Source organism: Cimex lectularius, unplaced genomic scaffold (genome assembly GCF_000648675.2).
Source record: "Cimex lectularius strain Harlan isolate CLEC.00 unplaced genomic scaffold, Clec_2.1 scaffold90, whole genome shotgun sequence".
In the NCBI taxonomy this organism is placed as follows: domain Eukaryota; kingdom Metazoa; phylum Arthropoda; class Insecta; order Hemiptera; family Cimicidae; genus Cimex; species Cimex lectularius.
Genome location: NW_019392684.1, coordinates 193,761 through 211,301, shown reverse-complemented (window position 1 = coordinate 211,301; position 17,541 = coordinate 193,761). Strand labels below are relative to the sequence as shown.

The 17,541-nt window shown below is 37.5% G+C and overlaps 1 protein-coding gene across 6 annotated transcripts in view; it reads left to right on the top strand.

The window, feature by feature from the left end:
- LOC106666508 (zinc finger protein rotund-like) overlaps window positions 1-17,541 on the top strand; it is a 352,459-nt gene that overhangs the window by 299,211 nt on the left and 35,707 nt on the right. For 4 of the 6 annotated variants that reach the window (XM_014393760.2, XM_024225721.1, XM_014393762.2 and 1 more), the window contains one exon: window positions 14,904-14,945. The exons of the other annotated variants lie outside the window; for them this stretch is intronic. In XM_014393760.2, the coding sequence (XP_014249246.2) occupies window positions 14,904-14,945 (42 nt within the window). The remainder of the gene's footprint in view (window positions 1-14,903; window positions 14,946-17,541) is intronic. 6 annotated transcript variants of the gene reach the window in all.

Below are 17,541 nucleotides of genomic sequence, written 5' to 3'. Positions count from 1 at the left end.
TTTTTATTTATAAAGGTTTTTTTTCATATGAAACCCTGATTTAATATACTAGTATAAAAAAATTGCAGTATAAATAAACCTTTCGCTGAACTGCTGAATCTCATCCTTCTTCCATCCCTAAGAGGTTTTTGCCAACCATTATTATTCACACTCATTAAATTCACTAGTTTTCGTGGTTCGCTTGACCAATTAATATCTTTCAATTAATTAAGGTTGTTAGGTTAACTAGTGAATTTAATAAGTTAAATTCAAAAGGTGGGGTTGAGATGGGAAGTTAGTCCGAGTGAAACGAGGTCACGATAGCTCAAGAGGTAGAACAGCGGCGTATCTAGCCGAAGGTCGTGGGTTCGAATCCCGCTCGTGACAGTGACTTTTTTACCTCAACTAAAAACCTTAATTAATTGAAAGCTAATTTATATATTTCATTAATAAGTTAATAACCTATATTATATATATTATATAGGAAAGGCTGTTGTGTTTACGCTTTTTTTCATTTATTAATTTTTTAGGTTGGTAGGTTATAGTAAATTTTTGTCATAATGTTTAGGAGACTTTAATTATTGGTGTATTCGATTTACAAACGTTCAGGTCGAGTGGGGAAATTAAATAATTCCGACATCCCAATCAACCAATAAATTAGGACGTAATTACTGATTGTAATTCCACTGATTTAAAGCAAAAACATTTCACTCTGGGAGAAAGAGGGAAAAAGATGGACGAATTCGTAATAAATTATTACCATTTAATTAGAGTTTAATCCGTACATTTGTCTGGTCGTTTCTCGTTGAAAATGCCACCTGTTGAACAAGGAAAACGTAACAACTCTGGAACAGTTGAAACGCGACGAGGAAAGCGGTATGATTGCGTACCCCCCAGCGGGTAAATGAAACCTCCGGTGCTTAATAGTGGTGTGAGAAGACAAGTTGAGAGATGTGCCCCTTGGAGGCAATGTCTTTACGCCCGGACCGGTCACGACCAGAAATGCGAGGCGATTTGTCCGTCTCCGGTGATTAGGCGTAGAGATGACCCTTTAAATTGGTCATTAGACACCCTAATTATTTTAAAAGAGCATTAAATCACCCTTTGCTAACGGGGCGATGAACATCCTATCATCGTTCTCGCAAGACAATCTTATATACCTCATGGTAGTGTTCTGGCTCCTAAAATTTATCAGATGTACACAGTTTCCCTTTCTGAAACCAACTTTCAGCATTTCACGTACCGTGAGGTGTTTAGTGACGTCAATGATTACTCGGAGATCGTGAGATGTAATGGGCACATTCAACACGACACACAAGAATGACACACACGGAAAACTAACACTTTGAGCACTGAAGATGATCTCAATGAAGATCGAAACTTTGGTACGATAAAGAAAATGTTTTTATAAAAACTACGTCACTCCAGGCCGCATTTCACGATCTCCGAATAATCATTTCACGTACCTTTAATCTTGCAATTTCCTTCCTTTGCAAGTTTACTTCAATAATATCACTTCCCAACTTCGGAAAAGGCGGTCTAGGACTTTATCTGATGCTCTTTCATATTTCTGTATAAACACTCCGACTTACCTCAAATAGGTTGCTTCAAAAAGCTTTAAAACGGATATGGGCCGAACATTCTAATATCCACTGCATTCAACCTGATCCTTGATTGTCAGATGATGATATGCTAGAATGCGGGGCTTTTGTATACCAGTACTGCATCCTTCTGGCTCATTGCACTTTTCCTAGTTCCTTGGTTCAGGACATTGACGCGATCTTCTCTTAAAATAATTGGTCTCTTAGTTCATTGCTGCAATCCTTTTTCTCCTTATTGCATAATCTATAAATGGGGTCCTTATTGAATATGTTGTGAGATATTTCTCAGATAGCGGTGACCTGTATATAATTCTATCAGGTGCCTCGGTTTTACTCTGCCTAATTGTAGAAAAGTGTCTTCCAGCTTTGTTGACGGTTCGTAGATCATTACTTTACTGTCTGGTACGTCTGGGATACGTCCAATTCACTAGGAACGGTGGGTAGAACTGACCAATCCTGGTCTCGGAGAACGTGACCGGTTTATCGACGTTTTCATAACACTTATGTTTTGTATTCCTAGCGCCAAGATATTATCAGAAAAAGATTCTCAAAAATATCTTTCATGCTGAGATTTTTGTGTACTGCTCATCATCCTCTCTTGTTTATTTTGTACGATAGGTCCTCTTTCTCATTGCCACAAATTGCATATCTTCCACCCGTAAATATTGCATATATACATTTTTCGTACATTTAAGGATGAATTCATCCAGTTCAGAACTATCATGAATATTATAAATAATTCCCTAATTTCGTGGTCCGCTTGACCAATTAATACATTACAATTAAGGTTTTTAGTTGAGATGAAAAAAAGTCAATGGCACCAGCGGGATTCCAACCCACGATCTTCGGCTAGCTACGCCGCTGCTGTACCGCTTGAGCTATCGTGACCTCGATCCACTCGGACATCAACTTCTTATCTCAACCCCACCTTATGAGTTTTCCCTCCTTTTGCCATTTTTCAAATGTCGTGTAATCGGATTGGATTCTCGATGACAAATGAAATGACCACGGAGAGCTTTAGTGAAGTGTACTTCATTGTAATTCATTAAATTCACTAATTTCGTGGTCCGCTTGGCCAATTAATACATTACAATTAATTAATGTTTTTGGTTGAGATGAAAAAATGGCAAAAAGGAGGGAAAACTCATAAGGTGGGGTTGAGATAGGAAGTTGATGTCCGAGTGGATCGAGGTCACGATAGCTCAAGTGGTAAAGCAGCGGCGTATCTAGCCGAAGATCGTGGGTTCGAATCCCGCTCCTGCCATTAACTTTTTTTCATCTCAACTAAAAACCTTAATTAATTGTAATTATAAATAATATAAACCTATCATTTTCACTGCCTTAATAAATCCGTTTCGACTCCCTTTCAGCCCTGGCCACACTAAAGAACATCTCCCTTAAATCCAGACATCCTACATATTCTTATAAAATTGAAACAACTGGAGTGCCTGCACAGAAAAACAATTCCTTGCAATAAAAAAGAAACGAAAATTCTCCCGACATCCCGCAAAGAAAAATTTCTATTAACCCGTCTACGAATCGGACAACCCCGGCTAACCTACCTACAGTTTCCTCCTCGGAAGAGCTCGTAAAACTAATCCAATCTAAATATCCCAGAACTAGTACTCCTCGTGATGTGGACGCTTTCAATGGCCTGTGCTATTTTAGGCAGATCGGCACTCCCGGGGACTTGCAATAAAAAATGAGAATCTTTATCTAGACTTACGGAAAAGAAGAATTTCTACTAACACGGCTACGAATCGGCCATTCCCGTCTCCTCGAAAGAGCCCGTTCCTCCATTCGGATTTATTCTCCCACTGTACACTTATGACAATCACTACCAAATCCCGAAAGACTCCGTACGAAAAAATAATTTAACGCCATTAAGCAAAATTTCAACGTCTTAACAGACTGATGGAAGAAATATAATTTCAAATCCCATCAATTCTCCTTGGCCCGCCTTGGGTTGGATTTATCAAAGTCCGTCCTAGTGAGCTCGTAAGTACTGACAAAGCATTGGTCGCGAGAGATCCATGTGGTTTCATTCTTTCCCTGCCTCTGATCCGTTCTACTGATTTCCCTACCAAATCCCGAAAGACTCCGTACGAAACAATAATTTAACGCCATTAAGCAAAATCCTTACAGCCTTCATCAAGTAATGAAAATTCTATTAAAGTATGGTTGTTGGTTGTAGTTATCGGGTTGTCCGGAAAATAATGCAGGATTTTAAGTTTTCATTAAAAAAAATCTATATAAAATATTCTGTTTACGTTTACAGGATTACTCATTTGTATGAATGTCAACACTTATTAATCCTCTTCCAAATGATATTGTTTGTTTACCTCTGTAGCATTCCGCTACTTGGAAATAATTCAGTCATCCTTATAATGTCAAAGCGAGAATTTCGTACGATTTTCTTTTACGAGTTTAAACTCGGCCGAAGCGGAGCCCAAACGGCTAGAAACATTAACCAAGTCTGGGGCGAGGGTTGTGTTAATGAGTGCACTGTGCAAAGGTGGTTTAAAAAATTTCGGGAGGGAGATTTCAGCCTTGAAGGTGAAGAAGGTCGTGGAAGGCCTTCCTCTCTTAATGATGATGTTCTGCGATCAGTGGTGGAAGAAAACCCCAAAACAACTGTTCGAGAACTTGCAGAGCAACTCAAAGTCAGTAAAACGACCGTCGCTGACCACCTCAAGGCGATTGGAAAAGTGAAAAAACTCGAAAATTGGGTTCCACACTCATTAAACGATCGCCAAAAAATCAGCGCTTTGATGTTTGTGCATCACTTCTTTGTCGAAACAAAAATGACCCATTTCTGGCCAGAATTGTTACATGTGACGAAAAGTGGATTCTCTACGATAACACTAGACGTTCTGGACAGTGGCTCGACAAAGGAGAAGCTCCAAAGCCCCCAACTCATCAAAAAAAGGTAATGGTTACGGTATGGTGGGCTTCATTTGGTTTAATACACTACAGCTTCTTAAATCCTGGCGAAACCATCAATGCTGAATCATACTGTAACCAAATTAATACCATGCATCAGAAATTGGCAGTAATGAAGCCCTCTTTGGTCAATCGGAAAGGGCCCATTTTGTTGCATGACAACGCTCGACCACATGTGTCACGTGTAACGTCACAAAAATTATTGGAGCTTGGCTATGAAACTTTGCCTCACCCACCCTACTCTCCGGACCTCTCGCCTACTGACTACCATTTTTTTAGACACCTGGACCACTACTTACAACACATAATATTCAAAAATCAAACGGAACTGGAAAATGCATTTATTGACTTTATCAATTCTAAAAATTCTGAATTCTACTCAGACGGAATTAATAAGTTACCAACACGTTGGGAGAAATGTATTGAGAGTATGGGAAATTATTTTGATTAAAGAACATTGCTTTAAAGTAACTAGTTTCTTTTTTTTTGTTTAATACCAAAATCCTGCATTATTTTCCGGACAACCCAATATAACCAGTTATAAAGACCTCATCTGCTTTTGTCAAATGCTAAATCTTTCTATGTTAAATTGGATAGTTTATTTTTACAGCTGTGTCAGATATTCACTTGGATTTTGATTAATCGTGAGATTTAAGTCGTATCAGCTCAGCGATAAAGATTTCGTCAGTTCGAGTATATTTGTCTGCCTGGCGTTTGAAATGAACAGAACATCTCTAAAACAATATCGGGCCTATTTTAGTATTTTATACAAATAGGTCTAAAGGTGAAAATATTGTAAATTTATATCCTAAAGTGAATGAAAATTTGGACAAAAGTGTGGTGTTTAGTGTTAGTTAGTGATTATTTGGAGATCGTGAGATGCGGTCTGGTGTGACGTAATTTTGACGTAGAAAAATATTTTCTTTATCGTGCCAACTTTTCGATCTTTATTGAGATCATCTTCAAAGCTCAAAGAGTTTGTTTTCTGTGTAGATGTGTCATTCTTGTGTGTCGTGTTGAGAGTGCCAGATGAGAGTGTGAAGATGATCTCAATAAAGATCGAAACGTGGCACGATAAAAAAAATGTTTTTCTAAAACCTACGTCACACCAGACCGCATTTCACGTTCTTCAAATAATCATTTGGATGAATCTTCGCTTTAAGTCCCAGACAATCGTGAATATACTTATATCCTCACAAATAATGTTAAAGTAGTAATTTGAGATCATAGGGTTTTAAAGTTGACGTGATGATCAATTCAAAGTTTTTGGGGGTAAAAGTGTTTTATAAGTAATTGTGTCAAAAGGAGCGATTGGCCAGACCGGCTTCGGGGAGGGCCAGTATCGGGGAACCGTGTGTTATTAAGGGTGCTTGTATTTCATATCACAAGGGTTGTGGAGCTGTAACAATAGGTGCACTTGTCCAACCCCTTGAGCACGAGCAAAAAAAAAATACTCACACTTGACAGAGTTCCCTCTTCGCATGCCCGGCGAGTGCTTCCGACTCCGAAAAACGATTGAATGGGCAGATTAGAAAAAAGAGGGAAAAAACGAAGGCTTAAATTGCCGGAGAAAAAACGAAAACCGTTTGAAGAAGGAAGCGCCGTGAGATGGGGTAGACGGAAGAACCCGCTTCGACGTTTTCAGCACGGCTAGTAAAAAGGAATCAAGGTTGTGCGAAATGGTGGCCAGTCCAGAAGAGACCCAATGCCACACTGGCCCCTCAACATCTCAGGCATCGGCCAAACCAATATTTATCGGTTGATGAAGTGTTCGGCCAGAGGAAGAATTCAAAGGGACCCAAACTAACCCGGCTATCAATTCCGTCTCTTGGACCGTTCCCAAATGAAATATCACCCAGAGAACGGTCTAGTCTTTTTTCAAAAAGAATTATTTCAATGAACTTTTTTCTCGAAAGACTTTCATTGGCAGTTAGCGAACGTCCAAATGTAAACACGCCTGAGCCGTAAATTTTAGTAAGATTTAATTTAAACAATCAAGTCTACAAGAACCTGAAGCACAATTGATTAAAAAAACCTGTAAATACATGACAGCTCAATTATATCGCGCGTTGGTTGAATTTACACCCTGCAACTATCCCAAGATGGTCAACCAGTCTGACCAGCTCTGAACATAACATTAAGCACAAATCTGTCCATTTTGAAATTTTATAGTTACAGATGACTCCTCCAAAATACAAATACAAAAATTTAAAAGTGTGTTTCCTTATCTTGACTTACTTGAATCATATTGATACGTCAACAAGATATACATATAATATGTTGAATTTTAATTGTTATAATATTGTAGAACCTGTTTAATTGTTTACATTGCCTGGATGTAAGAAATTTCTGCATTCCACTGAATAGTTTAAATATTGCAATTAATTACCTATATAGTTTATCACTATTTTTCGGAATGAAGGTCGCATGATCATTTAAACTGGTCGGGCGATGGGAGAAGTTACGGTGTATCGGGGAATTTTTCTGGATAAATGGTATTTTAAGATCTATACCTTACGTTCTGGATATAACAGGTTGGAGACGTTGAATACTTGATGGTTTAGCGGTTCCTTGCAGTTCTATGCCTTACATTCTAGATTGAAAGGTTTGCAGACGTTGAATATTTGAAGGTTTAGCAGTACCCTACGTTCAAGATTGAAAATCTAAGTGTCATGCAATCGTCTAAGTGGAATGTAAGGTAACGAACGCAATCTGATTTAGAGATGGAAACATCATGGTAGAAGATTGTGGGAGATTTGCTTCGGAATGTAAATACAACAAACAGCTTCAAGGCCCATCTTACATCAGTCCTGCTATACCTGAGATATGCCGCTGCAGTTCTTCCGAAGCGACCGTATAATCAGGTCGAAGGATAGTACTACTATGCCATCGGCAAAAGATTTAAGGATGGTTGGGACATCAGCAGTATTGGTTGAACCACAAGGCGCACACGATCTAGTTTTCATAAATTAGAGTGTACTGTATTACTTTGTCGTCCCTCCAAATCCTTTACTCTATCGGAACTTTCCTTCCAATAAAAAAATCTAGTATTGGCCTTATCACCAGAAAACATCCTCGAAATCTTCCAGAAACTTATAATTTTCCTTGCTTACTCATATCTCAGCATCTTGTATATCATATAAGATATATCGCTATGAGTTTTCTCCCTAATAATGGGAGCAAAATCCTTGAAAAACTCCTACTGAAAGTATATCCCATCTTTGAAAGCTCCAACGTCAGTTTATCAAATCAATTAGGTTCGATTGACATTACTCTACCATTCACCGATGCCACAGAGTGGTCGAAATCGCATCCTCCCATGAGTGGAAGGATTACTATATGCTATCGGTCAAGCATTCACTTTCAGAACTTGCAATCCCTCATCCGGGTGTTCCATAAGGCTATCAATGCTTCCTATCACATATGCGGACGATACCGCCATCCTTTCCGCACACCCAGACTCAATAGTGGTCATGAAAACCCTCCAGGACGACCTCTCCGGTTTGAAAGAATGTTTCAAGGAATGAGTGTCAGATATCAACAGCAGAAATTGAGACAGCAAATCACCTTCACCGTTCACCATATAACTTTTACACTTTGTTATTATAATCACACTAAATTTATAAGACTGTGGGGTCCAACCAAGCGTTCCAACCCCCCAAGAATCCAGTCACTACAGCCCAAAATGAGCGAACTGCCCAAGCTCCGTACTTCGTATCCAGCTTTAGTATCCACAAAGACTTTCAAATCCAATTTGCTCTCGAAACTGCATGTAGTCGATATAGGTGCCTTCGTAAAGCCCTCATCGACTCTAGTCGAAATATCACTAAAATCTTATAATTTATCTATATAAAATTCATATATGTGACAAAGTTATGAAAAATCAAATCAAAGAGGACCATTACCATGTATATAAGAAACACTTCTGGCTTAAACAAAGTTTAGCAATCAACATTAAATTATTAAACTTGTAAGGAAAAATTATAGGATTTGGATTTATGTAAACACAAATATGCACAGCTGTGTACACATAGGTACAGAGTTGAGCCTTCGATTTCTCGCAGTCCACCTGGGGGGTAAATACTTTTGGTAGTTTACAATAAATCGCCGGGGCAGTCCGAATCATACCTCGAAGTTATCCGTCCAGCTACACAGTCAACAGCTAGATCAATTCAGCACCAACGTGTGCAGTACCTAGATCCAAACCGATTCAAATTCTCACTCAGTCTTAACTGCATCCTTTTTATTTACGTGACATTCACTCGATATTCCTCCATCGACCCTTTCACCCTACACATTAACACCAAAACAGAGATTCACTCTCAAGACACAAAATATCATTGCCTTATACAATAAACACTCCCGTTTCCTCCAAGTATCTGAACGGGGGACCCCAAAAATTCGCTTCCGTGTTGGAACACGATTCTCATATCGAGTGGCAATCCTACACGCTCTCTATATAAAGCCGAGGAGTTACACCCTTCAATTAGGTGGGGCACATCGAGCAGGGGAAAGGTTTAATTTACGAATATGAATTCTATCAATTTATCCTGGGAATGAATTTTTGAAAAGACGTTCCCAATTGAATTTGAATATTTTAGGCGATATCCACATAATATGTGTGTATAATTGCTCCTAAAAGTGTCACTAAAGTTATTATTTTTTTAAAGGTATTCATTTCTGAAGCTATAAACATTTCAAATTAGCCTTTTTTTGTACTTGCTAAACGTGTATTGAGATTGTTAGTGACTCGTAAATAATAAAAACCCTAACATAAGGTTTTAGTAGGTAGGGGAAAACGACTGCAGATGTTTTTTTACAATCCTAAAATACAGGGCGTAATCCACAGACTCCGTTTATACCGCTCAGGTAAAAAGATCCTTCCTACGACGAACCACCTGGACGGGCGGATTTGATGAAACCCGATCTAGCCTGTTATTTTACTAAGATTCTACGTCCTGGGAAATTAAACATTTTCCGAGAGAGAAAAAAAATAATAAAACCCCATGGGATGGAAGAAAGTGAACAATGTAGCGAGGAGTCGAAACCGCGCGTAATGCCTAGGTCCACCCGCATCCCTGACCGCAGTAATTCACTCCCCTTTTCGTTACACTCAGATACACTCTTTGTTTTAAAACAGACGAATTTTTTCCCCGGCTCATTTCAAACGCTATACTTTTCCCCGGCGGAACGAGGCAATTGTTATAATTATACTGGAGGGGTTGTGATGTAGGTATAAACCCCCGAAGGCGGGGTATGTCGGGCTAGTCGCACCTGCAATGTCTATCCTCCTTCAACCCGCACCTATCTTTCAATCATAAAACACAAAATGGACTAATAGTTTTTGCAAACAGGAAGGACATTACATATGACTCTTCTTAACATTCCAGTTCGCTCTTTTTCTCGAGCCGTGTGTTACATGGGCCAATCGATAGGCTCTGCTTAGCATACAGATGTGCCGGGCTCTTAATGAGGAGGGGTTGTCGGATGTAGTTTTGACGTCGACTGTACGGGGGTGGGAGCCCAGGAATCCGATCCGTGTGAACGGCTACGGAGAAAAAAAAGTAGATTCATAAAAAAAGGGGGCTGCCTCCCCCAAGAGTCTTCAGGCTCCGGATTACAGAAATCTAGGATAAACCGAATTCCGGAGTGAATTCCAGAAGAAGACGAAGACAATCGGGCACGGTAATGGTAAACAATAGAAAACTTCCTTCATCTAGGAAACTTAAATGCTATTGGCTATAATGAAGAATAGCATACACGGCATATCTAGTTAAAAATGTATGACATCACTGCATATATATAAATGATTTAAGTAAAATTGGCTGAAAAGGCGAGAACAAGTGGACCGGGGATTTTTCCTATAGAAAAATGGTATATGTCTTAACAAAGAGTGACTTAAATAATTAAACACGCACGGAAAAATTATAATTTATGAAAATACTCAAATTACTAAAAGGAATATGTAAATTATTGTTAAAAATAGGAAAAAGTTTTATATTCCAGGAATGAATTTCTTCAATTATTACTTTTTCAATTCTTTATATAATAAAAAGTATAATTAAATATTACATAATGACTTAGTTATTATTAAATAACTAAATCTTGTACCCTTATCATCACTGAATAATTAAATCAATATTTATATGTGCTATGCTGGTTAAAATGACTGCACATGGACACTCATGACTAAAACCTTAAGCATATTCGGTGATGGACATGGGTCATTTTTAACATAATGCGCCGATATATGGTTTCTGCTTATTTTGATCTCGTAGTCAGACTTACTAATAATTTTAAATCATAAAGATTGTGAAATGAAGAAACCCCAAATCCCAAACCCAAAATAACTAGGATGGTTCATCAGGTTTACCCCGCAGTCCTCAAGAATAATTTCTTAAAATTTAACTTTTTAACTGAGAGTTTATGAAAAAGCAGAATCTCGTAGCACATGGAGTGTTTTTAGTAGAACATATATTGACTAAAGTTATGCGTGAGATTTTTCTCCTCTGTTCATAAACTTGAAATTAATAAAATAGTTAAATTTTAAGAAATTACCCTTGAAGACTGTGGGGTGAACCTGATGAACTAGCCTTGCTGTTTTGGGGAAAGGTAGACCATAATAGAAAATAATCGGAAGCCATAAATAATACCATACATCGACATATCTAAAATTTACCCCTGACCATCACTGAATATGCATACGTTTTTATTCTATATTTATATATGATATGCTAGTTAAAAGTACTTCATATGAAGTTAAAAGAGTTAATTTTAAGAAATTACTGTCGAAGGCTGCGGGGTGAATCTGATGAACTTTGCTACTTTGGGTGGCGCAGACTCGTTTCGTCATTTCACCATTTTTTATGGTACAAAATGCAGATACACATACTATATACTAAATGTCAAAAAATGTATATAAAAAATTAGGCAAGACGTCATACTAATTTAGTTTATTATTTCAGTGGAACCTTTTTCGAGTTCACTTATTTTTGATCAATCGAAGCTGGAGTCAACAAAAGGTGGATTAACACGCATTAAAAGTGTGGTGAGGATCAAGGTTTTGCCCCTTGTCTGCCTCAAGTTCGGAGTAAACTTCTCCTTGGCCGAAAGCCATTTTTATTTATAGCTTGGCCAAAACTTGTATAATAATAGCCTCTTTTATTCATTACTTGTCCTTTTTTTCAACCTGTTTTTATTCGGTTCGAAAAGGTTTTTTTTCTATTTTTTCTAGCAGTATGATGGTGGCTTTAAATAGCACAATCGGGAAGAGTCGGTTTTGATTCAGAGAAGAAAAAAATCATCGCGGATTTTTTTTTGCCTGCTAATCGCTTAGTTCCGGTTAGCCGAGGTAAGGGACTTTTTTTAGAAAGCAAAAAGTAAGTGTAAACATAACAGGTTTTGTAATAAAAACTAGTGACCCAGTGTTCAAATTGTGGATAAAAAACTGGTCGTGTGTTAAGGTTTTGGAATGGGGTGTACCTGACCATTGTTAGGGCAGCCTGGAGGGCGCATTTTTTACCAAGGCCGCACAACCCCCACACACAACTGTAACATTAATTGCTTTTTAATTACCTCGCTCCCTCGGAATAGAAATTTCTCCAGTGATAACCCGACGTCGGATCCGTACCGGACTTTTCGGACGTGAAAGGAATTCCATTAAAGGGAGAAAAACCCCGTATCCGGGAGAGATGAGTTTGTGAGTGTGATAAGGGGACGGGATGCATATAAGGGTAGTTGTAGCAAGTGGCTAGGTCATCCCCCAAGGTCACTACCTGGTCCCTATCGTGAGAAAAAACCGGTGACAAAGGGCAGTCCTCGTCTCCCTACGGTTTACTTCCTTTTTACAGTTTTTAGGCGTTTTCGGCCGAGGGGCGATAGTGCATCTGCAGTTTCCATATACAAAGCACCCTCGTGATTGAGTTTTATTTCTAAAGACAAGATTCCTTTTTTTCCCCCAAAAATGGGGAAGAGGAAGCCGTTATATGCAAAGAGGAGACGTCCGTCCGTTTCAACGGAAACGCGTGAAAACGGCTCAACTGACAAAACGTCGCCTCTCTCTTTGATATTAATTACGAAAGAAGTATTGAAAGAAGGGAGGCTGGACTTGCTCTCTCGCTCTCTCATTAATTCTCCACCCTCCATCCCTCAGCCGAGATAACCACTCAAGGCCATTAAACACCCTCCGACCCAACCCTACCCAACCCAATACCACCGACCATTTTTTTTTCGACTTCCTTCATTCAACTTGTTACGATTCTCTTAAAACATTTTGGTCGAAATCTGTTTCTCTTGGATCCACGATGTATTTCTTGTAAACAATTTCGATGTTACAACAATTATTATCTACTCAAGCAAAAACGGACCGAGACAGTATTTACATTACATATTAAAAAACCAAACCAAACAAAAAGGCTGACTAAACTCAAAATACCTAAAAAATCCTAGGACTTGAGACGTTTAGTTTTTGTAAAAATAGTACGATAATTGAAAATTGGTCACCTTCCTCGAATTTTCCAAGATAGTGGTTCTGTGGGTTCCAATACTGGCATAGCCCTTGTAATTTTATGTGATTAATTTGTTAAGTGATACTGACCCCTCGTGAGCGACATACATTGATGTTAAGCCCTCTTGTAACGTATTATTTTTAACTGAAAATTCACAAAATTCCACTTTTTTTACTACATCCATCTGTTTACGGTTGGATCCATGATGAGAGATTGGAAAACAATCGATGGTTCAGCCTTTTGTATCTTTATTGAAGCATAAACGGACCAAGTATTTACTTTACGTATAATAACATCAAATCCATCCCCTTCATCTTCATTAGCGATCTCATATTCGGATCCTTCTAGAAAACAAAGCAAACACATTAAAAAATAGGTTTTGGAAAAATTTGGATGCGTTGATTGTATAATTCATCTTTACTTATCATAAGAACCGCAGGCTTTCAGACATTTTAACACAATTGTCGTCAAAAACGGCGTCAGAATCATATTTGCTAACCGTCCAACCTATTTTTAAGCTTGAGTTAGGAGGTTTCAAATTTTGGTCAATATCCCTGAAGACGTCAAATCGCCTGGATGTTCGATTTCTATTGGCCCAGACGGACCGAACGAATCTTCATCAACGCCCGTTCCACCACACCAATCCTCCCAGCCATCGTCCTCCAGCTTTGGCCCAAAAAAATTATCTTTCCCGATGAACTCCTTGTTCAACTTTGGGAGTCATGTTTCAAAAGACATTCGTACAAATAGGAATGATCTCATTCTGACCAGTCGAAAGTTGTCAATAAAAATGAAGTCCATTATCCGTCATCCTTTCTTGACGCCAAAATAGTGGAGCTTTTCGCTGACCCAAACGAAACCTGTTTAGTTGCTGGACTCCATCATAAAAAAAAAAACAGTGAAATACAATCGTTAAAATAAGGACTGGTTGAATTAGGTTATGAATGGTTAGGTTGTTAGTTAGGGTTATGGCTGTTGGGTTAGATCCGGAATGATAAGATTAGGTAGTGTTAGGATTGTGGATTGATTGAGTTAGGTGAGAATGGTAAAGTTAGGCAGGGTTAGGGTTAAGGACGGGTTGGGTTAGTTTAGAAATAGTAAGGTTACGCAGCATTAGTGTTATGGACAGGTTGTGTTAGGTAAGTAACGGTAAGGAGAAGTAAAGCTAGGGTTAAGGTCAAGTTTAGCAACGGGCAAGGTTAGATTGGGTCCGACACCATTTAGTAGTAGGGTCAGACACCGCTAGCGGTTCTGGGTTCGAATCCCGGCATAGCCCTCGAAATTTTATTCGAGATTAATATGGAAAATGTTATATAAAGTGATTATGTTACTTCGTTCGCGACACCCAACGGTACTGGGAAATCTATACACGATTTTTTTTGTCAAAAGGACATTACGATAAAGGCAAATAGTTCAAACCGCCGAAAATAGCGGATCGGCGGACCGCGATTGTATCAGATCCGGTTAAACTCCAGACAAGAGTTAATTTCAAAATCGTGCCTTCCGTTCATAACCGATCTAAAGAAAAAAGAAATTAGGAGTGGGTAAAAGAAGTGAGGGAATAAAAGCAGAAAAGCTGATAAAAAAGAAATATAAATTTCTCAACTTTTTTGATCAAATTATATGATTATTATCCTCTTAAATCTTTTCTGTATATATTTGTTCGTGCAATTTTTATCATTTGGAACGAAATTCATGGTGGAATCATTTTTATAAGTGTTCTTTACTTAAAATATATCCATCCAATCATATATTATTTTGTCATGAAAGAAAAACAAATTGTCGTACGACGGTCGTATTAAAAAAATGCATAACAATTGTGACATTGTATGAAATTCAAATTTGACTATAACGCTGAATATATTTTTTTTAGTTGACTGAAAAGGAAACTTATGACGCATTTACGGGGCTCGAGGTAATGTGGAAAATACTAAATATATTAAATGCAAAATACCGATACATAATTTGGAAAAAAATACAGTCATGATATTTTATACAGAAAGTTTACAAGAGGAAAACTTGTTGAATTTTAGAATCATTTTGCATTTAATTCCATTTATTTTGCATTTTTATTTGCATGATGTCTTTGGGGATTGATTATTATAAAAAATCGTTTTACAATAGAATTGGAGTTAAACCTAGTTTACCAAATATGATGAAATAGTTAATAAATAATTCCATATGATTGGGCAAACGTTCTTCTGAGAACTTCCATAAATTCCTGATTGAGTTTTTCTTCCTGGTTTTGGTCATAAAAAATAAGTTTATATGATGTTTGACAGCTCTGAAAGCGTGAATATGAGGATTTCGGTGGGTGGACAAGTCACAGGCGGAGTGCAACAATTTTGCCGCGTCACCAACGAGAACCACGTTGTCATCGAGGGAAACCCTGCTGAATCCGCATTTTCATCCCTGGTCGCTTATCTTTTGAGAAATGGATCTTTATCGTGGAGAAAACATAAAAGCTGAAAGTCGAAATTTCTGCCTTTTTGGCTTATACGAGATTTTATGCCAAATCGTACTATTTGGATTATTCGTCAATTAAATCTCACCTTTGACGATTTTATTCCGACTTCCATTCCACTGCGCTCTTTTTGGCAAGATTAAATTGCATTTGATACAAAATGTTTATAGATTGTCCAATCTGAAGTTACCAAGTAATAAAACAAACTTCTCATCTCTGTCCGTCTATTCTCGCTGGTTTTGCTCATCAGGCATTATTCGACAATTTGGCCTACTTCAGCGATTCGCCTGTGTGTTATTTTCTCATTCGAATCTTTTTTAATATTCGGTAGGACGAGTCAAATGGAAATGGCAATATATCGAACTTCTGACAGCAAAACAAGCGAAAATAGGCGGACCAGGACAGTGAGACCTACAAACAGTTTCACCTGGATCAACTCACCCCAACATTTCACAATATAAAGTAGTGATTTGTGTTTAAATTACCATTAATTTATTAAGCATTAGATAGATAAAGCAAATCATTATAGAAGAAAATACTTCGTGTTCTTGACAGTTTTGAGCGTTTTAACCCTGACTTTTCTACCAGAAATTGGTCATTTTGGCGCCTCGGTAAATTCTGTTGACGTGTCTCTTTAAAATTAGCTTTCCGAGAGGTTTTTAATAACAACACTTTTTTCAATATGACACAGTTCTGCGTGACTGACGGTTTCGGATTTTTTTACCCTACTTTTCCGCCAGAAATTGTACATTTTGGCCCCCCAGTAAATCCTGTCAAACAATTGCTCTGAATTTTCCTAGCCAAAGGCTTTTTTTATATTTAGCAATCATGTTATTTCATGTGGAACAGTTCTGATATTTAAAACAATCGACCTACGTTAATTTGGCCGGTTTTAGATTTTTTTTACCTTGGCTTTTTCGCCAGAAATTGTAAATTTTATCTTCAGTAGATCCTGTTAGCGAATTTCTTTGAATTTAGCTTGCCAATATGGTTTTTATATTTATTAATCATGATATTTCGACATGACAGGTCGATATGTAAAAAAATGCTCCGCCATCCTTACAGTTTTTGACGTTTTTACTCTGGTAACCAGAAATAGTTGGAAATTTTGGCCCCTCAGTAAATCCAGTCGAACTATTTGAAATTACCTTGCCAAGAGGTTTTTTTATATTTTATTTCTATTATTCATATGTACAGATATTTACAAAAGTCATTTTGTATGATTGCAGCTATTTCTGGTTTTACTCTTTACTTTTGTTTTTCTACCAGAAATTGACAATTTAGCAAAAAATTGTTTATTTTAACCCCTCAGTAAACCCTTACAACGTATTCTTTAAATTTAGCTTACCAACAGGTTTTTTTTGTATTTATTAATAATGATAATACAGAGTTCTAATATTTAAAAAAAATGCTGTTTGCGAGTTTTTGACAGTTTTTGGCGTTTTTATCATAGCTTTACCGCCAAAAATTGTAAATTTTAACCCCTCAGTAAATCCGGTCAATCTATTTGAAATTACCTCGCCAAGAGGTTTTTTGTATTTATTAATAATGATAATACAGAGTTCTAATATTTACAAAAAATTCGACTGCGAGTACAGGTTATGGCGTTTTTACCATAGCTTTTCCGCCAAAAATTGTAAATCCTAACCCTTCAGTAAATCCTGTCAATGAATGTATTTGTAATTAGATTACCAACAGGTTTATTACATTTAAGATTTGTTTAATTTCGTTAAGGCAGAGTTATGGTATTTTGGGCGTATTTCCCTGGCTTTCCCTCCATAAATTGTTAGAAATGCTGGCCTCCTCAATGAATTTCTTTGACAATTTCAAAAAAAAAGTCGTCGTACGTCTGGCGATTGAAAAATATTTATAAAAGATGCCAGCTGAACTCTCAAAAACAAGGACATTGTATATTTAAATTACGGATACTGCAGCTTTTATCGCTTATTTTTAAAATCTGGATTTTAATTTGTATTTAACGTAAATCCAAATGTCGATAAATAAAGGATAAAAAAATAAATCTGGCTTTTTAGTTAAACCTCAGCTT